General features: G+C 37.1%; 1 protein-coding gene across 7 annotated transcripts; it reads left to right on the forward strand.

The window, feature by feature from the left end:
- Positions 1 to 1,348: 1,348 nt before the first annotated feature.
- LOC103717761 (uncharacterized aarF domain-containing protein kinase At1g71810, chloroplastic) lies at positions 1,349 to 23,337 on the forward strand. 7 transcript variants are annotated; one of them, XM_026808708.2, is made up of 21 exons: positions 1,349 to 1,860; positions 1,962 to 2,018; positions 3,749 to 3,787; positions 5,655 to 5,825; positions 5,911 to 6,054; positions 6,210 to 6,261; positions 7,737 to 7,800; positions 8,217 to 8,307; positions 8,395 to 8,436; positions 8,575 to 8,683; positions 8,825 to 8,939; positions 9,464 to 9,513; positions 9,574 to 9,670; positions 11,965 to 12,015; positions 12,249 to 12,390; positions 12,568 to 12,612; positions 15,705 to 15,809; positions 15,905 to 15,946; positions 17,130 to 17,315; positions 18,285 to 18,404; positions 22,711 to 23,337. In XM_026808708.2, the coding sequence occupies exons 1-21, from the start codon at positions 1,474 to 1,476 to the stop codon at positions 22,813 to 22,815; spliced, it is 2,214 nt and encodes a 737-aa protein (XP_026664509.2). In that variant the 5' UTR covers positions 1,349 to 1,473; the 3' UTR covers positions 22,816 to 23,337. The 7 variants fall into 7 exon arrangements, with proteins under 7 accessions (XP_026664509.2, XP_026664508.2, XP_008804477.2 ...); XM_026808707.2 differs by having other exon boundaries at positions 1,352 to 1,860; positions 5,902 to 6,054; XM_008806255.4 differs by having other exon boundaries at positions 1,353 to 1,860; positions 5,902 to 6,054; positions 6,210 to 6,245; positions 7,757 to 7,800.
- The last annotated feature ends 317 nt before the right edge of the window (positions 23,338 to 23,654 follow it).

Below are 23,654 nucleotides of genomic sequence, written 5' to 3' on the forward strand. Positions count from 1 at the left end.
TATACATATAAATAGCTACTTCACGAGGATAATCATGAAATTTTATATATTTAAAAGAATATAGATGCGAAAAACTTTTATTTTTCATTGATTGATATTTTTTTGACTGTTCTCTGAATATTGCAATTGTGCACTCACCATCCATTGAAATACTGAGGATGTACCCCCAAGGTTGGCAGAGTATAGGCCCAACTAATATGGGCTGATAACACTGATTTAAGAAGTAATAGGATGATTTAACAAATGGCTCCCTTGAAACGACAAGGAGAATTACGTTTTTGTATCCAAAAGAGATAATTAATAATATTAGCAATTACTAATTAAATTTCTGCCAACTTAGAATTAGTATACAAACCAGTATGTAATCCGCATGATAATACAGGATATGATTTTTACTCCTCTTCGAACTAGTCTTATCATACAATATAGCAGTATAGCAAATAATAATAAGTGGAAGACTTAATAGCTCAATTTCTATTATATATTAAATAATAAATTTTAATAATAGTTAAGCAAATACTATTGCCATCAATATTGATATCATCAATATCAGAATTAACATGAGGAATAAAAAAATTTATATAAAAACATTCATGCGAAAAATACTATCATCAATATTAGCGTCACGCGACATGCAGCTACAAATTTTTTCTTTTTTTTCAACAATTCTTCAAATATAATATAATAATATAATACTAGATGGTTTCACAAACTAATTTTCGTTGATCATTAACTAATATAATTTAATATTGTTCAAAATAAAAAATCATATCAAATAATTTATAATTACAAATATTAGTAATATGAATAAAAAATTATATAAATAATATTATTAATATAAATATGGACAGCACAAGCTAAACATATATTTCAGTTAAAGAAAATAAACAACAAATAATAAGTAATAATTATTAATTGGAATTATGTCAACTTATAATTAGTATCCAAAAGAGATAACTAAATCGTAAAGTTTAGATGCCGCAAAAAAGAGCTATCTAACTTATGGGTGTACACCCTCTACTCTGCGAGATTCGGCAAATGGAAGGGGACTACCTATCCTTTAGGGTCATCTATATGTATCGAAAGGTCAACTCAGCTACTAACTGGGTGGCATCTTACTGTAGATTTTATTTGGAGGAACCAGATGGATGTTCCTCACCTGCTTGGTTAGCTTTTTTTTTTTTTATTTTTTTTCTGATTTTTTTAATTATATTCATCTACGTTTAGTGTGGGTGCCAATGTGAAAAAAAAAAGAAAAGAAGAAGAAGAAGGGGAAGAAAGAAGAAGAAAAACGTGCCCAATTGAGGCCAGGATGGATATCGAGTGGTTCAAGGTGACGCACGACACGTAGCAAAACCACCCGACCACATAAAAACCAAAAGATTTATCCGTTTCTAAGTAATTTCGATTTCCATTATTCCCTCTTCGCTCTAGTTTCTACTCGTCCTCCCCGTTTCTCCATCCCCCTCTCTAATGATTCTTCTTCTCCCGCCGCCTGCCTCTCTCTTTCCCGCCAAATGCAAACCCGGGGCCTTCCTCAAACCGGCCCGTCCCCTACCTTCCTCTCGACCCCGCGCTCCCCGGCGGCGGGAGAGCCCACCACCGCCTGCCGCTGCGGACGCTGTCTCTGGGGTCGACGAAGACGCCTTCACCAAGTACACCGGCTATCTCTTCAAAGACGGCGATTCCTCGGCGGCGGAGTTCCTGAATGAGTATAATATCCGGGCTATTTCGGCGATTTATCGCCGGAAACCCGTCTTGGTCCTCCGCCGGTCTCTCCAAATAGGTGCCACCTTTGGCCGGTGGTTTGCACTCCGTTACCTCGATAGCATCTCCGATCGGTCCGATGAGATGTTCAAGGTGATAACACTGTTTATTCCCCTTTTATTTCTCGGTTTCTTTTTCAGCTCTGTTCTCTTATAAATTGTGAAGATAATTCTGGTCATGTTTCTGGATTGCAGGTTAGAGCTGCGGAGCTTCGGATGATACTACTGGAGCTCGGTCCGGTACGTCTCTTGGTGGGTGCGGTCTTTTGTGGATTGAGATATTCTTGAATGCAATCTTTATAGGAAAATGCTGTAATTCTTGTACGCTATACAATTTATGATCATCTTTTTTTATAAATTATTTTTACTTAGAGAGTTGTGGCTCCTTATTATTTATGAGGTCTTGAATTTGTACAGTAGACTTCATTACCTCAGAGACTACCTCAGTTCAACAAACGGGTGGTAGCCCACGGAAAACAAACATAATTTCTTTCTTAATATAATTGGATAAGGAGCATTGTCTATGGACTTGTGGTGAGATCATTCATTGTACAAGTTCTGTTTATATGTAGTTTCTTCAGTTGCTAAGATGAAGGCAAAGAATTTGAATTTTTTTTTTTCCTTCTGACATTGTTATCGACTCTAGGGAGGTGCATGGAGCCTCGGTTGGAGGCCTTTGTTTTCCCTTACAGCATGATTTGTTTCTTCCTTTTAAAAGTTCATGATTGTTCAGAAAAGAAATCACTACATTGTAAAAAAGGCCCTCTAGATGAGCCTCCTCACAATAGGATTTGTGAATTTTAGTGTAGCTTAAACTCAAATATGTTGTACCACTCAGATATTATCAAATTAGATGGTAGTCTACCTATATGTTTTATCTGTCCTGATATCTCCAATTAGATATCAAATTAGATGAGCGCCCATCTAAAAGACATCATTAGTGACTGAACAGCTAAAATGGAAACATGCAGAAGAAAGAGGGGGGATTAAGGTTTAGTTGAGTTGAAAGCACTATTCATGTCCTTTACAGTCAATTTTTTTTTTGTAGTTTACAGTCAAAACTTTCAAACTTTAGGTAAAACTTATTTAGAGAGAAAGAACTATCCCCACTACATTCTTTTATATGGCGCAGACATCATGAAAACTTGGGATTTTTGTCTTTCTGTTACATCCATATAGTTCGCTGGCAGCATATATAAGACAATTCTTGTATAGATAAAATAAGTTAAAAGAATAATTTAAACATTGTCTGTAGCCTTGATTTTTTATGTAAAGTAATTTGTAAAAAATTCAGGATAAACAGTAAACAACAGTATCATCATGATCTGATCATCTCATCTCACTTGTCTTGATAGGCCATTTGATCATGCTCAAGAGCTTGTTTCCTCCTAAGCATAAATAACTTAACTCTTATTCTATAATTTTTCAACCTTTTATTTTTGTTTCTCATTCAATTGAACTGGTCCAGTTGCTGCACCCTTAGATTTTTGCTTCTATATAACATTACTGGGCTTTTGATGCTTCTCTACACTAGTTTGTCATGGAGCATAGAAGGTTTTGTTTTTTGTTCAAAAATACTAAATATCTTCACGATTTCAGACTTGTCAGTGTTCAATCTGAATCCTAGAACTATTGCCTTGTATTCTGAAGGCAGTATGTGGATTTATTTTTTCTGCCAGATAATATTGCCTGCTAAAAGTTTTAGTAGAGTGCTCTCCTGCAAGCTGCAGTATTCAATGTTAATAAATATTTGATAGACATATTTTAAAAATTATTGTACCATTTCAAGAGACAAGTTTAGATTTATGCTAACAAATCGTCATTACTGAAGTATGCTTTTGTTTTTTGGCAAGTGTTCCAATGTCATGGTCATGTTTTCTTTCTAGTTATATTAGAACAGGCTTGTTACTGTGATATATATAAGCTGTTCTTTTGATTTTTTTTCCCTGTTATTCTTTAAACAAAACTGCCCTCTTTTACAGGCATTTGTGAAAATTGCTCAGGCTGTGTCATCAAGAGCGGTAAGTGACATTTTGTTATTTCTATTGAACAGCACCAAGTGATGGCCTTATTACTAATAATTTGCTTCAGAATCATTTGTTGATTCTGTTTGAACAATATCATTCAACATTACTGCTGTTGCTTCTTTGATATAGTGGACAAAGGTCACTGTAACTGATAATGCCTGAAACAGTAGTGTTTCGAATATTATTTGTAGCCTCTTGTGAAATGTTATTTTTCATCATCTGTAATTACTGCCTCATACCTTGTTCAGAGCTTTGGAAACTAGTTATTTTAACTGGCATTTTCTAAAACCAAAATTAAATTGATCTTGTCTTTGTCTGAGATTAAAGTATTCACAGAGAGGCTAAATAATTACTATGAAATGGCACCGTTTGTTCTGGCTTTCTTGTCTTGTGTTAGCAAAATATTACCTTTTAAACAATTACAAGAAAGCAGCATTTTAGCCTTCTTATCATTAACAAAATCACTTTCCCCCTGGAATTGCATTACGTTTGCGCACAAGATCAAACATCCACTTATATATAAATCTGATAAGGTTTCCAAGTCTATTATTCTGGCAGTCACCATACTTCCATCAATTAAATAAACTTGAGTATTCTTGTTGCAGCTGGTCCATAGAAACATCTTGGCTATTCGGTTAGTCCAATAATGGTTCATTTCTTTGTTGAAGATTGATAATTTTCTTTATCTGTTTTATCTATTCTTTTGTTCTTTCTTCCCTTGTCATTATGCCTGAATTTTGAAGTTCCTTCTCATGAGAGAATGCAAGGCAACTCAAACTACCTGACATATCTTCACTGATGTGGGGGAGTGAGCCATGTTGTTATGTAGGATGGAAACTTTGTCATATGCAATACTTTATCCTAAAATGCACAAATAGCTCACTATTGACTCGAAGAAAGGCTTCTTTTGTAAATGTAGAGTGCATCCAAAAAATAACGCAGTAGGAGCATCTTACTCACTTAAAATCAGAGTTAACGGAGATCAAATTTCTCTGCATTCTAGTGGATAAATTATACTTTGGGAGAAACAATAATTCTTCAAATTTTCAGGGGATAAATTTGCAACTTTATCTGTGATAAATGATTTCTTTTTTTTAAAAAAAACCCAAGGTACCAGATAAGATGCTTCATGTTATATCTTCATTCCTATTAAAATCTTAGTAGATGCATCCACCTTCAAGTGTATTTTCTTAGCAAATGATAAGTAACTTGAATCTGCAGATAACAAAAACATGAGGAAAAAAATTTGTTGAATGCTTATTTATTCTATAGGGTTCTAAGCTAACCAAAAGTCCGATGACAGATATTTTGTACACAGATGTATCCATAGCCTGTTAGGTTGGAGATCTACTACTGTGTAGACTGTAGATAGTGTTTGATTAAAATTTGATAGAAGGTTTAAAGGTTGTGTCTCTCTTAAAATCTGTAGTCCTTTCCAGCCCATTGATATTTTTCATCTTAGAAGGCAGGAAAATCATATAATGGCCTACTCTAATTATTTAATTCAGCCTGGGCCCTCTGGGGATTCGGTCTACTTTTTCTTGAAAAATATTAGTAAATTTCACAAGAAACATTTTTTTTATCAGTTTTTAGTCCTTGATATGCATAAATAAAAACTATTTTTAAAACTAATTTTAGTTTTCAACTCTGGTCCAAGAATATTATATAAATGTAACTTTGATAAACTATGGATTTTTTTTGAAAGTAAGAAATCTGTGATATAAAGTTGGCAATCCATTTGCATAAAGAGATGTTCAATTATTAAAATTTTGTTAAAATTTTGAAAAGTTTCATGCATGGTGCAGTTTTTCTACATATATCTGTTTCTCAAAATCTTTCTTTCTAAATTTGCTTATTTCAGGATGTGATTCCACCTGCATATCTGGAGGAGCTTTCATTGCTGCAAGATCGTATAACACCCTTCTCAACTGAGATTGCTTTCAGCATGATAGAAAAAGAGCTTGGACTACCAATAGACATTCTTTTCTCGGAGATTTCACCAGAGCCAGTTGCTGCAGCATCTCTTGGGCAGGTTTGCAATCCACATATGCTATGCGAAAAAAGGAAAAATCCAACTCAGATTACAATGTGTCTCCACTAATTTGTAGGTTTATCAGGCCAGGCTTCGCTCTAGTGGGAAAGTTGTTGCTGTCAAAGTGCAGAGGCCTGGAGTTCGAGCAGCGATTTCTTTGGATATCTTTATCCTGCGGTTTATTGTAGGGCTGGTAAGGAGAGCAGCCAAGCTGAACACTGATCTTCAGGTAATGCCACAAAATCATACTTGTTCAAGAATGACACTAACATACTGAAGTCATTCTAGCTGTTAAGATTTCCTTCTGAAATCTGAATCTTTTATTTACATATTCATTGATTTTGAGGTAGCTGATGATAAATTCTTGAGGTCCGTCACTTGCAGGCTGTAATTGATGAATGGGCATCAAGCCTGTTTCGGGTACATACATATCTCTGTAATGTTTTATTTTTAAACCTTTATTCATCCACAGCATTTTCCTTTTTCCTTTGCAGCATTTGAAGTGAAACAGCAATCAGCATGCATAATAGAGTTTCATGCCATCATGTGTTTTCCTCTTTTATATATGCTTGCATGTCCATGCGTGATGGGAGTCCCACCTTTCTGTGTTTCAAACACTGAATATCTCCCTACTGAGGGGGTACCGTCTGGCAAGCTTAAGTCCCATAGGCTTCGACGATGGTTATTTATTCAGAACCAAAGTGACACATTTTTTTCTAAGTAATATGTGACTCTTGTATGAAATTTGGGATTCTGTTAAATTTCACAAATTAAATCCAAGCTTGATCTTTTTTATGGTGATGGCAAGAATCATGCATATAAGAGCATTCATAAAATTCACTAAGAACTATTGCAGCAAAGATGGTCTGTCAATTTGACTTGATCTGAACTAGAGTCATCCAGTTGTGGTCACCTGTATCAGGCATATTTTCATAAAAGCAGCTTCTTTGCAGTCTGATCTTGGCTGTCAAAACACTTGACATTGTTTCCTTTCATGTCTATTCATAGTTATTGCTTTGATGTGGCTTTAGAGTATGAGCTGTCCTGCTGCCTAGTTTCTTAATTGGAGTGGGCTGCTGGATTGATGAACCATTAACCACGAAACATCAATGTTAGGGGAGTCTGCAAGCCATTTATGCTTCTAAGAAGCTAAATAGATCAAGACTTGTTGGTATATGGAGTGGAAATGCTTTTGGGGTTGTCACCATATGGTCTCCAACTATTTGTTTTGATGGACATCTCCACCTGCATTCTGGTTAAATTTGAATTGTTGATGGGAGCTTACTCAGTAATGGGTAGCCTGCCCCTCCAGATTTGGTGATGTACTGAGAATTGGGATAAATGAATCTCAGACCAATTGGCACAACAACACTTTGTTTTCAACCTGAGCAGATGTAAGAACCTATGTGAAACCTTTGAAGTAGCCTGAGTAATTTTTCCAGTTTCTGAAAAAAAAGAGACTCGGTAGTCAGTACTCATATTCTTGCTTGCACATGATTTTTTTTTTTCTGAGAAGAACATAAACACAATATTTTGCTCATGTAGATCCAGTATTAGACATTCTCAGATCTGCTTATAATCTGCTGAATATCCTGTGAGAAATATGCAGAAGAAGAGTACCTTCTTTTGTGTGTTTATCTTTACCTCAAGTTTTCTCTACCTCTTTTATCTCTTTCATAATAATTTAGTCTTCGATCAAGATAACTGCACTTAGAAACGATGTCTCCTATTCTTTCTTATCCATCCATAAATCATCTATGATTTTTGTTCTGGGTTGTTCTTCAGGAAAATTTGATCCCTGTTTTGTTGGTATGATTATTTAAAGCATTTTTAACTTCTCTTAACATCATAATTTATGAATCAGTTTCGGAATCTCTTGAACATATGCTTAGAGCTTCACATTGAATACAGGTAAATCACATTTAATGCAGGAGGTGGATTACAGGGCTGAAGCAAGGAATGGACTCAAGTTCAGGTGGGAATATCTTAGTGATGATGACTGCCTTATAACTTTTTCTGGCTTGACATGCATGAGCCATTCTCCTGTGGCTTTCATTCTTAATTTTACTTGTTTGCTAATTTTTTGGCTTCTATAACTACAGCAGACAAATACGAAGTTGAAAAAACTGTGTTTTAGGCAATAGAACACTCAATGTGGAACATTATGTTTTCAAACTCTCTTAGTTTCAATTTTTGGAAACAGGAATAATATTAGATGATAACAGGTGTATTATGTTCTAACATTTGTGAAACATTCGGTAGGCACTCTAAGCAGGAAATTCTATCTGTTTCTGTGGAATTGTGTTATCTTTGCAATTCTGCTCATTATGGGATTATATGCATTGAGTGAAGGTTATAACTTACCATCTCGGCATACACATTTTTAACTAGGGAGCTGTATGGGAGACTACGTGACGTTTTTGTGCCAGAGATGTTTATGGAACAAACCAGTCGTCGAGTTCTTGTCATGGAATGGGTGGAGGTGCACCATACGACCCTTTCGTTTTCTTTGATAGGATTTCTAGAAAAACCTGTATCGACTTAATGTTGCTTTCTACTCACTGTATAGGGGCAAAAATTAACTGAAGTCAAAGATCTTTATCTGGTTGAGGTATAAATTTGACATGAAAACTGTATCCTGAATTTACTTTTCTTTTCTCTGAAGCTAGTGATTGTGATGCTTTTTGCTATTTTAACATCATATTTGGGAGAACATGATTGATTTTTTTTCTTCAAAAAAAACTTACAGGTAGGAGTATATTGCTCACTTTCGCAGCTTTTAGAACATGGATTTTATCACGCAGATCCCCATCCAGGAAATCTTCTGCGGACATCTGATGGGAAACTAGCATACTTAGGTATGCTTCTTAGTTAATTACGTTATTTATATGCTAAAAAATTCTGGTGTCTCAGATCTAGCATTCAAAATCTGAATCCTGAAAAACATGCTTTACTATTTTCTTCTGCTTGCTCATTGCTGTATGTTTTTCGTGTTCTAGATTTTGGAATGATGGGTGAATTTAAGAAAGAATTTCGAGATGGATTTATTGAAGCTTGTCTTCACCTTGTTAATCGTGATTTTGATGCTTTGGCAAAGGACTTTGTAACTCTCGGGTAAGCCAGTTGATTGCCATAGAATTGGAGGAATGTGCTGGTAGAAGGCAGGTTTGATGAGAATCATTGGCTATAACTTAAATGCATTCATATTGAACTGACATTGCCGTGCATGTCAACAGTCAGAATGCAATGTTGTGTCAGGAACCAGTTTCCTGATAATGTGAGTGATGCATGCATTTAATTCATACAAGTGAGAGGTTTTTGAGTGAATTCATGTATTATTTACCAATTCTTTAGCTTAGTGGCATGACCAGTAAGGCAATGAGAAATTGCAGAATGAAATTCCTAACTCTAGATGGAGAGGTCTGCTACCATTAATCTCCACACAAAACTACCTGGAAGCTGGAATTCCAGTCATATTAGCATCTCATATAAGTAAAGATAACCATGAATCTTATCCGTATGAATAGATGGCATGACTTATGAACTGTTCCTGTGAATGGATCATTAGTATCTCTAAGACGTTATCTGAGGTTTTGCTTTTCACCTTAGTCTGGGTTTTGTATTTACATTTATTCCAGACTCCTTCCTCCGACTGCACAAAAGGATGAAGTTACCATGGCATTGACAGGTTTTTTTCTGCCTCATTTTACAATCTGTAGCCTCAGAACAACATCACGTGCATCTTTAGTCTCATATTTGTTTGCAGGTGTTTTCCAAAATGCTGTCAACAAAGGAGTTCGCAATATAAGTTTTGGAGATTTGTCAGGAAATCTTGGACGCACAATGTATGGTGTCTTGTTGCTTGATGTCCTCATATATGTTTTACTGCTCAAAATGTTTTGATTCTTCTTCAGAATTTTCCAGAGGAGTAGATATACTTAACTAACGGGTCAAAATGAGACCTAATAACTTTATAGTTTAGAATGTTTAGAAGATCGGGGTCTGCTAAGATGAGATTTTATTTTTCTTGAATGATAATATTGAGCATTTGAATTTTTTTTAATTGGAAATTATCTCAGACTGGTCAATTTTGATTGAAGTGTAAAGCACAATCTAGACAACTGCTTATGATACTTCAGATTGTCAATAAAGGTTGATGCACTTCAACATCATTAGTCCAAATACCACCTAAACTTTCTTTGGAGATCGGAAATAGCTGAGAGCTTCCAGGTGACCTCCCAGACCAGCTAATGTTTCTTTTCCCCCATGACCAGATCGGCGTTATTATGCTAATGATGTTGAAGTGCAAATGCGCAATGACCAGATCGGCGTACCCCCGAAGCGCGATCTCGCAGATGTTCTCCGGATCCTTGGAGGAGATCTAGAGTTAGGGTTTCATACCTCTCAGTCTTCGGATCTGAACCGGAGAGTGGGGGGATGACCAGGAGGCGGTAGGAGCGGCGCTGCCATGGGAAGGGGGTCTGGCCCACGCGGCGCTGCCATGGGACTGTGGGAGCGGCCGACGGCGACCTCGTGGGCGACGTACTCGTGGGTGCCGACGAAGGAGAAGGACCGGGCGGCGACCGGCTTGGCGACGAATCGGCTGGAGGGGAGGGAGGGGGCCGGCTTGCGGGGGCGGAAGAGGCGGTCGGGGAGGCAGGAGGGGTCGGCGGCGCCGTTGGAGGGTCGAAGGCGGCGGGCTCGACGGTGGGGGAGGAGGTGGACTTGAGGGAGAGGAACTTTGAAAATATGGGCACCGGTGCCCTTATGCGAGGCTTGTTTCTTTTTTTTATTTCTGTATATTAAACAGGTGACGAATCCTTGTGGGCTGTGGCCCTTATCCAACCCGACCCATATATTAAACATGTTATTAAGCGGGTTATACGGATTAAACGGGTCAAACATTTTAAACCTGTATCCGACCCAATTAATAAACAGGTTAAACGGGTCAACCTGTTTATGACCCGAACCTATTTAGGCCAAATCCGAACCTGTTTATGGCGGGTCGAACGCGGGTCGGGTTGGCAGGTCGGGTCATATTTTGCCACCCTTAATTGGAGTTGATGAACTAGTGCAAATTTATGTCTTATTCATGTCACATCTTGTGGAACAAAGATTTATGAGAACAACGTTTTCAATCTTGGGTATGTCAATTTGTTATGTGGTTGGCTGATTATAAGATCAATTAGTATGTTGGTTTTATTTCAGCCAAGATCTAAGGCTGAAGAATTTTAAACTGGTTGCACCATTACCAAATTCTCAGCCAATATATGATGAAGTGATGGTGGGATTTTTCAGCCAGTATTTTGAAAGTGAGATTGATGGTCCATTTACAAAATGGTTTAACGTTTCTTAACTAAAAACCCTAAAGCCATATGATAAATTGATTAAAGGTCTCAGGTGATATATTGATACTTATTGTGGCTAATATATCGTATATGTTGGTTTATATCGGCCAAGATTATAAAATGGAATATCTTATGCATACTGTATTTATGAGTGTTTGGCGTTCTTACAAAGCAACATCTTGGCTTAGGTCTTGTCTGAGATGAAAACCCTCCCTTGATCTATGATTATACGTATAATACCATTGCTTGTCATGGTGGATATTGTACAGTGAATTTTTGGCCTTTGTAGAGGTAAAGATGTACAAAGGAGATGAGTGGTTAGATTTGACTGCCTAGCTTGCATGAATGTACCTAATTTGGATCAAGATATGAAGAGTCCTGAGTATGACATCTATTTAACAGGGATACAAAAAGAACAATTTTCTTAATTGAAAGAGTACATCTTAGTATGCATTATAACTTATAAACAAATACATTATATTTCTTTCAGCAATCAACAGAAGTATATACAAAAGGGATACCTTAACATCAACCAATTAGCCTTATCCCATCTATTGGCATTATGATTCAATGGATCATCTAGATAAATGCAGTGGGATTTCTTTATGATGCATTTTGTATATATCTCACATTATTAGATGTTATCTTTAATTTCTGCATCCATATCCCCAATAAAGAAATAATTTAAGAGATTTTAACTTTTAATTGTATGCTTTATATCTAAAAAGCTTTTTGCAGCTGGCTCTTGCTTCTAGGCAAATGGTCATTAATTATTTTTTTTTGTTCTTCAGGTACAAATTTAAATTTCAGATACCCTCCTACTTCTCTCTTGTAATTCGAAGGTAATCATATAAAGTCATGAATCTATAGTATCTTTCATTATTAAAAGTCTTGAGCTGATTGAATCTGCGAGAGAGGGGGCATTCTTCTGGCAAAAGAAATGCCTCTTCCTTTTACTTAATTTTATTTTTAACCTTAATGCATCATTCCTCTTAATGCATCCATGATTATATGACCTGATGATGTTTATTTTCTTGATATGTTGTTAAACAAATTGACTGTATTTTGATTCCAGTCTTGCTGTTCTGGAGGGTATTGCTATTAGTTTGAATCCAAATTACAAAGTTTTGAGTAGTTCATACCCATGGATTGCCAGAAAAGTTCTCACCGACAGCTCACCCCAGCTTCAGTCTACTTTGCAGGCACTCCTTTATAAGGTTGCTTTATACATCTTTATTTTCAGTGTTGGTTGATGACACTTACAAAATATAAGGCCATTGTTATCTATCTCAGTTGCACCTAATCTTCTGGAGCCACGCATGATCTACTTCTTAAGCTCTTCTACAGCAATATTGATCCACAAACTAACTGAAATTTTTTCCACCTTGTGTCAGGAAGGTGTTTTCCGGATTGATCGCCTAGAGTCTCTATTAACTGAGGTACATCCGTATGTATGTCTATTTAATGTGCAAAACAAAAAAAAAGGCACATGGAAACATTTTGTAATGTACCTAGGGAAGTATAGCCATACAGGGAAGCACTAATTTAGGGGTTAATTGTATGCACGAAAATTCTTATGAAATTTTAGGTCGTAGTTCTCATGCTTTTGTCATGGATTTCAGAAATTTTTCCAGTTTCTTGAAGCCATTGTCTTGTAGATATATTACTTTGGAGTTTGGATTTATTTTGGTTATCATGATCCCTAATAATAGGTGGCTCAACTTTTATGGATTTATTTTGGTTATCATGATCCCTAATAATAGGTGGCTCAACTTTTATGTATTACAAATTGTTCATGCTGACTGACAGATGGGTTTTAACTTTAAATTGGGTCCATGGTCTAGGTGATTCCTCATTAGAGTTAATGTTTGCTTCATAGGTTGGTTTTACCATTTTTAAAAGCTTGTAAGTGCATCCAAGTGAGGTTTATTTTGGGTTACCCTAATGTTCCAAGTTTCAACACTTTATCTCTACTTGGACTCCCCTATGTTGTTACAATGATTAAGAAGACAGATAGAGCTGCTGGTCCACAAGCTCAGACCAAAGCTGGTGTATTTTGGTAAGCAGATTCTGCTCTGATGCTTCTCAACTAAAACCTGCTTCTACCACAGCCTATTTTTGTACCCTTAAACTGCAAATTGGCTTCCTTGGATGATTAATGGTCAGAGTGGCAAGTTAATTTTTAAAGCAACCAGCTTAAATTGATTATCATCAACATACTAGTATATTAGTTTATTTACTATATTATCAATGAAATAAGCTAAACCAAGGTCCGCAATCTCGGTACTGGATATTGTATTGGTACCTTATTGGTTCGGTATGATACACCCCTGTACCGAAATAGCTCTCTAACTATTTTTCTCAATTTTTATCTTGGTACGCCTCAATACAGATCAATATGCTTTGGTACGGACTGGTACGCACCTTGGTACGTCTCAGTATAAGTTGGTATAACTCGGTATGGGGCGGTAAGTCTCGGTACGACCTATATGAGACTTGTACCGACCGACTTGTTTCATACCGGTTTCTTTTCGGTAAGGTACGGTATGCTCCGTACCGGACGGTGCGGCAGATCATAAGCTGAATTGCATGTTTCTATGAAATTTGCATAAATTATTTCCATTTGAAATTTTTATTGTTAAGAATAGATCTTGATAATTAAAATTTTACATTAAAGATCATATGTGGATAGGCATCTCATAGGCAAAAGTCATAGAGCCGAAATGCAACATAGCTTCTGAGCAAAATATTTGATGATTAAATCTGGAGTACATATTTCACAAAATAATAGAAACTATAAAGTTGCAAATTATCAACACCAATATAGAACCTGGCATGTATGACATTCAGGCAGTGGTTTTAACCACGGTCTACTGTGCCAGTACCGGGTACCGTATTGGTTGCCCGACGGCACGAGTTGGTATAGGCCCGTGCCGTGTCGTGCCAGTTCTGTACCGACATAGCAGAGGAGGCGAGAGAGGGGAACAGGAGAGAGGAAAAGAGAGAGAGAGAGGAGGAGAGAGACGGAGGGCGGCGGAGGGCTGGCAGAGGCCAGCAAACGGGGAAGGAGGCGGAGGCCGCGGCCGGATTTCTATTTTGTTTGAAATAAGGATCCAGTCGTGGCCTCCACCTCCTTCCCTATTTGTTGGCCTGCGTCAGCCCTTTGCTGGCCTTCCTCCCTCTTCCTCTCCCTCTCCCTCCCTCCCCCGCCCGCTCTCTTTTTTTTCTCTTTCCTTCTCCTTCTCCCTCTCTGGCGATGTGATGGAGGACCACTGCAGGAAGAATAGGGAAGGAAGAGGAAGAAGAAAAGAGGAGGAAGAACAAGAATAGAAGAGGAGGAAGGAGGAGAAAGAGAGGCTAATTTTATTCAATTCTTCAATGCCTTAATTCATGAGAGGGATGACCTTTATATAGGCCTTACATCAGGTCAATCAATTGACTACATACCAAACTTGAACCCTTACATCAACTCAATCAATTGACTAAGTCAATTAATTGATTACATACCAAAATCGATCCAATCACTCGACCCAATTACATGACTTAACAGTTAACCCAATTGACTTGTCTAATAACAAAATAACTGACCAAATTGACTTGACTAAAAGCAAATGACCAAATTGACTCGATCAAACAAAAGCAAAATACAGAAAATAAAAATAAAGCAGACTCAAATGGATCCAATCTGGGCCTGACTCACACCGGTGGCTCAAGATCATCTCCTAGCCATAATGATGTCAACCTCTGGTGCGAACGCGAGCGAGTGGCTCTGATGGCTCGATCGTCTGAACGAACGGCTTTGATGTCCCCATCACGATGCGTTTTGGTTTTCTTATCGGAACCGTCCCAGTCTGCTGCCGATACGGATCGAGACGCCCCGAACTGGATGGTTCAGGACGGTTCCGCAGACGTTGGTTTTAACTAATATTTTTCACCTAGTCACTTGGGAAAGATCTTGGAAAATGTATTCTCTTATCCATAATCTAGTAATCATGTTGCATATGTATGTATAGTTTGTTAATCAGTTAAAGAATCTTTTTTTCCTTGTTTTGAGGAAAAATCAGTTGAAGAACATACCTTGTTGTCACTACATATGAATCTTTCAAAGTAAGGTTGTTTAACTCAATGAAATCAACAAACATAAGGTTGTTTATTGTTTGATAGTGGGTAGGTTGGAAAAATAGATAAATGGAAAGTTCTACTAAGTACAAAAGGCAAGAGATAATCAAATAGCAAAACATGAAGAAAAAGGAAAAAAATCAGATGTAGTGGAGTATGCTAGAACATACATGTAATTCTCTTTCTGAACTTGAGACAGATAATCAAGAGATCCTTGACCATGATAATTTTTTCTCATCTCCTTGCATCATAATTGTTACTTCGATCATTTCTTGCATTTTTAAATTTGAAGGTATGACATGTTCCATTCTTAAGTGTATCTCCTTGCGTCATGATGGTATTCCAATACTTCTATTTTTGGAAATTGTTATATCTAAATTATCTGAATAAATTATGGTCTAACTAATTGCAGTCGCTTCGTGCAAGAACTGAGCAGTCAATGGTTAGAAAGGATGTAGAGAAAACTGATCCTACAACAGCAATCCAGCAAGTGCTTTCTTTCACTTTGTCTGAAAAGGTACGATGGATATGCCTCTCTTTGTTTGTTATTGAACTTGGCTGAGCAATGAACGGACATGGGACCTGATGGTAGATTTTCGCTCATTGTTTCAGGGTGCATTTGTGAGGGAAATATTGATGCAAGAGTTCGCAAAAGTATGTATATCTAGGCCTAAGCCATTGTTGTAATCACCATATATCCATGACCCTATAAGATCATGTAATTCAAATGCATCGGTTAGACCACCTTCAAGTTACTCAGTTTAAAGCATCAAAGTTGCAATTTTGAATATCTTTTGGTTGCACCATGCTGATTAAATTTATGACCTACAGTGGTAAACAATATATCTGCAGAACTATGCAGTTAGAAAGTCAACAAATTAGGGATCAGCATAGCAGCTAATTATGCCTAGGAGAATCATATGGGATTGGGTTTTTTGCCCCCTTGCTGTTCGTTACTTCCTGATGCATTTATTTTGAAGAGTGTTACTGACAATTGCTACCCAAGGAAAAAGGAAAAACATAGGTGGATTGCAACTCCTTAATTTTAGGCATCACTAGTTGAAGTTAAAACTCTTCCCAAGCATGCTTTAAATGGAAGACACACATAGGCATGCATGTCTAACCATAACCATAATCCTTATCCCAACAGTTTTAGGTGACTTATATAAATCTGTCTTCACCTAATCATGACTTTAATCTTGGTTTTTTGAATCTTTAATTTGAACTATTTATGAATGTTGTTAGGCCAGCTTACCTGCTATTACAAAATTAAGGTTTTTTCGTCTGATCATTGTGTTTATGGATCTTCATTCCCATTATTAACAAATAATGTTAAGCAATAATGCCCAAAATTACAAATTTAATAAGGTCATTTTAGTGAATCAACAAATTTATTTTATTGTGTTGCAGTAACTTGTCTTTGACTACATTCTCCATAAGTGATTGATGAATCACAATTATTACTTTTAATACTTGGAAGTCATCTAGAAATGAGATCAACAATCAATACTGCAGTATTTTTACTTTATTTATAAAGTAATTTAGATAAAATCTATTTTGAAGTGTAAGAAATTCATTATTCATTTTTTGTTTAAAAAATATTTCTAATCAATACTGCTGAGCTATCACTAATTGGCGAGGAGCTGAAAAGATAATTATGCCTTCACATCAATTTTCATATGGTATGATTTTGTAACACCGGCAGGTCTTACAGAGAATCATATGGTTTAAACTATTGTCAGTAGTATGAGGCTTCTTACATAAGTTTCTTTAGCTGCTCACTTGAAGTGTGTTCTTTCATGCTAATTAACATAAGAAGTATATCGAATATATACAGGGAATAGATGCACTTGGTTTAGCTACCATGGACTCTGTCACATCTGCTGTTGCTTCAAGGTTGCCGTTTGCCTTTCCGTACTCGGCATTATCATCAGTCACTGATGAAGATATTGCTAATTTGAGAACTTTCCGTCGCCTTCTCCTGCTGCTATCCAGGCTTCAGAAGGATGAGAATACAAATACAGTAAGGATATATATTTCACTCTAGCATTTTCTTTGACAAATCATGATTAAGTTCCTATGTTCATGAAAATGCATTGAACTTTATAATTTAGAAGTAAGAACGCCTTGTGTAGTGTGACAAAGTAAATTAGGAGCTCAGTATCAATATCAACCCCAATACTCTAGCAGTTTGTTGAATTTGAGGGTAACTGTAGTTAAGCAGTATGACAGAGACTTTTTACAAAAATGAAGTTAGGAAATATAGAAGAACGTATAACTACATGATTGGCCTAAATAAATGTACTCGAGGAGCAAGAGTCAGAGAGTATGCCTATCTCTTACTGTGGCATATAGCCAGATGTATGTATTTATTGAGATCAGGCATCCAAGTATGAGGTTTCAACTACAGGATGCATGCACAAACTCCATGAAGTGCAAATCATGTATAAATTACAAAAAACAATGAGAAGTACATATAACTGTTACAATACCTTAGTTGACAAAATATGGAGCAGGTGCAGTAGTGGGTATGAGTGCAGGGAAGCAGTTCCTTAAGTAACACTTGAGGTAAGAAAACACTTAGGAAGTTGGTGCAGGGTTGACGATTCTGGGAAGCTTCTGAAGCGGGTTCATTCCCTTAGGTGGAAGATTCCTGCACAAGACACATGCACACAAAAATATAGATATGTTAAATTGGATGAGACCTGTTTATTTTAAATTAATTATGATATATGAACTTGCTGGAACTATTTATTGAACACGGTCCCGACTGCTGATCATAATCAACCAATATAATTTGTCATTTCCTTTAATTTCCTTATGTTCCTTTTTTATCAAGAAATTATATAGACGCACTAATTATTACATTGCTGATCCCATTGTTATAAGATAGCAATTTGCTATGGTTTGAAATTGTGAATCTGTTTCTTTCTTCAAAATGAAAAAAAGATAATGTGATGCTTAATTTCCAGCATAACGATTCCTTTTGTAGGAAATAAAATATGCTAATGCTGAAGTGAACAAAAATGCCTATATGGAGGAGGTCTCTCTTGCTATATATCAATTGACATCTGTGCAAGAATTTTGGCCTATTCTTTTGGTCATTCCTGAGGTAAGGAAGCAAATATCATATGTGTGCATGCATAGGACTGGATTTATTTATACATGCATTTGTTCATTCAAGTCCTTTTTTCATGATTTTCAGAGTGATGTTTTCTATTTTCTTAACCATCTATTAGTTATTACGTTAGACACAATTATGTTTCACACAAGCCTTAGCACCTCTATGTAGATAACTGCAGTTTTTAACAATAACCATGTGCAATTGCATATGCATGTTCACATGTGAGCAAGGAAGGCAGTATCGAAATTGGAATCCGTGCCAATTGGCCAATAGGACGGACGGTACAACCCCGTGTCGTGCCGTCTCGGCGTGAACTGACAGGCAAAACCGGAAGGCAGGGGGAGAGGGGGAGGAGAGAGGAAGAGAGAGGGGGAGGGAGAGAGGGAGAGGGCGGCAGTCAGAATAGGGGTGGAGGGGGCAGAGAGGGCTTTCGAAGCCCTTTCTCCTCCGTGCATGGATGCTAACTTCACTTAAAAATTTTTAAAACAAAAATAATAATAAGTGAAGTCGGCAGTGGTTGTCAACTTCACTTAAAAATTTCAAAAATATATATAAAAAGGGATAGAAGCCCCTATTTTGTTTCAAAACAAGAGCTCCGCCCCTGTTCCACTGTTCCAATGCACGGAGGAGAGAGGACTTCGAAAGCGCCCTCCCTTGTTTTGTTTCGAAATAGGAGCTCCGCCCTTGTTCCAATGCACAGAGGAGAGAGGGCTTCGAAATCCCTCTCCCCCTCCCTCATCTCTATTTTGGCCGCCGCCGGCCACTCTCTTTCCCTCCCTTCCTCCCTATCTCTCTTTCTCCCCCTTCTCTTCCACTGGTTTCTTGATTCGGAGGCTAGAACCATTTTGGTCTGCCGCTGGTACAGTTTGGTATGCCCCAAATCGGGCGGTATGGAATGGTTCCACCAATATTGCACGAGCATGCAGATCCTAAACCTTGATCCAGGAAGTTGGTTGATCTCAAGATGGCAATCATGGTAATAGTGTTGTTTGCTATGGAACATATCTAGCAAACATAATTATGAGATTCACATCTATTAAGCCTATAAGCCTTGGCGCGATGGTAAGATTGCTCCACTGGCTCAACTGGTGGACTCCAACGATCATCGGAATTGTAGCGAGTTCCGTCGGCAAACCGTTGTATATGGACGAGCTCACGGTGTCGAGGTCGAGATTGACATATGCAAGAGTTTGCGTTAGGTACCACACTAACAGCGGCATCCCGATCTGATACGGATCCCTACCTCTCTATCCACAACCGACTAGAGTTCTAGCCATGTATCGGGTGAAAATCTTGGTTGAAAAGTTTAGTCCAAAACTTTGAAATTAAAACTAAAATATTTTGGTCTTGGCCACGAAATATCCAAAACTGTGTCAGCTCAGATTTCTAGCCAAAACTACTCCAAAAGTATAGCATACATGGAAAATTATGTAGCTAATTTGTCGCATCTCCATTTCTTGCATTTTGTGAACTTGAACTTTGCTAGTTTTGAAAAGAAATAGAAGCATTTAATGTATTCTTCATCAAAAAAAGAAAAGAAATAGAAGCATTTAAGTATTGGGTTCAAAAGAACTTCAGCAAACAAAATTGTTGACAGGTTTGTCTGTCTTAGATCTCATACACATTTACAATGCAATGTGTTGTATTGTCTTGAAAAATATTAAAGATATATTCCAGTCATCAGTGAAGTGAAACATGATTTTATTCTTTATCTTTTGATAAAAATATAGTATTTGACTCTTTGAACATTAAACCACTGAAAATGGTAATTCCCATATAATGTCTCTTAAATTGTTTTTAATATCCATATTTTGACATGTCTTTCTTCTTTGGATTTTTTTGAAAATTTGATAACTTTTACCTTAACTATCAAAATTGGAGCTGATAATGCTGAAACTAAATCTAATTTGGTGGTCTGGTTGAAACCAAGACTTCAGTCAGTATAAATTCATGAAAAGAACTAAAGAATCAAAAATGACCAGCATAATCAGCATGCATATGTTGTAATGCATGTGCATGATGAGGGTTACACTACATCCCTACCTGCCTTTTTCCCTTAAAATCAAGGTAGATCACCTACCAAGAATATGCCATAACTAAGGGCCAGAAGAAGTTGATTTGGTGACAAGAAAGAAGAACATCAAGAAGGTAATATGGCAGTCAAGTTATGAGCTACAAATGCAATGACCCAAATGCTGAGTCTAAAGAATGATTGAGATGGGATAGACCTCAAGAACACATGTCCACAAATGAGTCATATGCACTATGATGCACTAGCAAGTTGAGCAGTGAGGGTGTAGGATTAATTGCAAGGTAGTACCGTAAGCTGATCAAATAAAAGGAAAATGATTTAAATTAGTAACCATGGAAGAGGCATATAATTGAATTTGACCAATGCCTGAAGCTTTAAAACACAGTCGATAGAACTGCTGAATTGATGATGGAATATTCTGATACATGGTGTAGAGGTACCAGTAATGTATTTGAAGATGCAGCAAACAGACTTTCTGACAGAAGCAAAGGTCAAGAAACTGTTTTGGGTCCATACTTCAAATTGTGAGACATGATAATTAGAAATATTGATGAGATTAATTTTCTCAGAAAAAGAAATATTGGTGAGAAAGCAGTGAAAATGGACTTCGTAATGGAGGCAAAGATGCAGAAGTATGAACTTCAATCCTAAAGTTAGAACAAAATTACAATGCTAGGATTATCTTGAAAAGCTCCACTTCATTGATAAACTATAGATGCAATATGGGCCGTAGTCAAGACCTCGTTACCTGAAGCCAAAGTGGTTGCAGGAGTAAATTCTGGTTCTGGTGTGTGGAAGTCTCTCAAAAAGGATTTAGAAGAGGAAACACTTAGTAAGCAGGTGCAAGAGTGATTTTCATCAGAGTTCCAAAGCATGGCACCTCAAGTAAAAACTTCCTGCTATTATGGCCATGACAATGTAAATCAGGAACAAAAAGTGACTGGAGTTGTAATCAAGAATTTGTACAAACACAACAGGTGTAGACGTTAATTAAATTGTTACATTAACATGATTGATGGGCACGCATTCATTGGTAGTTGGACCTGATGAACCTTGTAGAGAGCTCAAGAGAACTCTAGTAACAACACCCAGCCTCCTCCTAGAAGACAATTGCAAAGGTCTACAAGTAGGAGAAATGCTTTTGACTCCAGTATATGAATCCATTGCTATCAACAACTTAGGCAATTCTTTACTGGTTGGCTTTATTTCTATTTCAAAGTACCAAATACCATACAATAGTTCCAACATCAGTTGGTGGGCTGGCCTACTAGCATCCTTTCTCGAAAAATGCAGTTCTTGTTAGGATTCCCAGTTTTGTTAGAATGCACATGTAGCATAATCATGTTTCATTTTCTGAAAAATGACCATCAAGTTCTTCATTGATGACCAGAGCCATATCCTCTTTCCATTTTCTGGTCTTCAATTAGGTCCACCCACAATTACTTTAGTGATGCAGCTGAGATTTACTTTGCTGCTGAACTATGAAGAGGACATACATAATTTAAGTTGCTTTTATTTATGTCTCTAAAGATTGACACCTTCCAATATATCAATGTGTGATGAGTGAAACCTCACATGTTTTAACGTGCACGATAGAAGAAGGGAGATTTGTCGACTTTTAGGTGTATGTAACTGCGGGGTTGCAGGATCATGTATGTATATTTTTTCAAAACCTACACAAACATGCACATCCACATCTAGACATACATGCGATGTTGCTTGTTTCCCCCATGTCATCTGATGGATTCAAGGAAAATGTGTTTGAAGTTCAAAGCACTAGTTCAAAACCTTCATAACTCCCAAAGCTTTCGACCACTCATATTGATACTATTTTGCTCTCTTGGATAAATGCTCCTCTTAAAAACTTTCTCATGTTAATTATTTTTATGCTTCGCAAATAGGATGTGTGATATTGGTTATTAAAATGGTAGAAAAATAGGCTTGTTAGGGGAAACTTGAAATATTGTTCAACTTGGTTACAAGGGCTGTTTGATTGACTTCATACCTGCTTATCCAACTAGGCTGGTAGCTCTCTCTCTCTCTCTCTCTCTCTCTCTCTCTCTCTCTCTCTCTCTCTCTGTGTGTGTGCGCGCGCGCGCGCGCGCGCGCGCGCGTGTGTATAGTTGCAAAGCTTTCCCGACTTTGATTTCCTGTCAGTGTTTTGTTGGTAGCTAATCCAGTGAAATGTCTCAGCCTCTTTTAGAGTTGAACATGTCACAACAGTCAGACTTCTGAGATGCTATTTTTTCTTTCCATTGGCAGCTTCCACCAGAAACCCAACAGCAAGTAGTTCGTCTACCAGTCGATTTAGCTGGGAGGGTGTTAGCTCGTGCAGCTGCAAGAACTATAAGAAGGATTTTCACATAAAGATAAGCATTTCATTAACAACCATTATTTGTTGCTTCGATGTCACTAGGTTGTATTGTTGCCCTCATTGATGGTGGAGGCAACTTCAATAGCTCTCATATTCATTGAAGCGGTATTCGGTAATTCGTTTGTCCATCAGATTGTATCTTTTGAGGATCAGTGCAATTGCAGGGACAAATGGCTAGTGGAGTGCCATCTTTCTTCTCCAAATTTTTCTAGATGTCAACATTAATGGGCAAAACAGTCTTCATGCATATCGAGTCAATTGGCTGCATGATGTTTTTGAAGGAGAATGTATAATAATGATTTTGTTTTTTCAGTTTACACCATTCAGAAATATTAATGTTCCCCATTATAACACAAATGACAGGCATTATTTGTCCAGTTAGCCCAACACCTTGTTCCCTTCCCTTAGAAATTTATATCCCAATATTAAGTTTAGTTGGAATAAAATTTTAACCAGCAAAATGGCTGTTATTAGCTGTCATAGCATCGAATAAAAGAGTTATATGCTTAATTGTTCACAATCGTTTTCTTTTTTGAAAAAAACTCTCCAGCTTGCAATGTGATTTGAACTTGAAACGTATGATTTATTCAATGAACAAAAATGTCGAAAACAATGGCTGTTACAGTGTTATTCCTATTATATAATAAACAACTGTTATATTTTTATCCACAATTATAATGCGATGACTGGGACCTTGAAGCCCGTTGTTGTACAAGACAATGGGAGGCTCCCATAACTGTTACAACGGTCATTATGAAGCTATAGATGTTGTTAGTTTAAATTATATTTCTGCATCTTTCTGCTTGGTAAATTAACTCTGGAAAAGATGAGG

This window comes from Phoenix dactylifera, chromosome 15 (genome assembly GCF_009389715.1).
Source record: "Phoenix dactylifera cultivar Barhee BC4 chromosome 15, palm_55x_up_171113_PBpolish2nd_filt_p, whole genome shotgun sequence".
Classification (NCBI taxonomy): domain Eukaryota; kingdom Viridiplantae; phylum Streptophyta; class Magnoliopsida; order Arecales; family Arecaceae; genus Phoenix; species Phoenix dactylifera.

Coding starts and splice junctions, on each gene's coding strand:
- LOC103717761 (XM_026808707.2), top strand. CDS start 1,474: ATGATTCTTCTTCTCCCGCCGCCTGCCTCTCTCTTTCCCGCCAAATGC. Junction 6,262..7,736: donor TCGGGTACATACATATCTCT/GTAATGTTTTAT, acceptor CATTGAATACAG/GTAAATCACATTTAATGCAG. Junction 9,671..11,964: donor GGAAATCTTGGACGCACAAT/GTATGGTGTCTT, acceptor TTTGTTCTTCAG/GTACAAATTTAAATTTCAGA.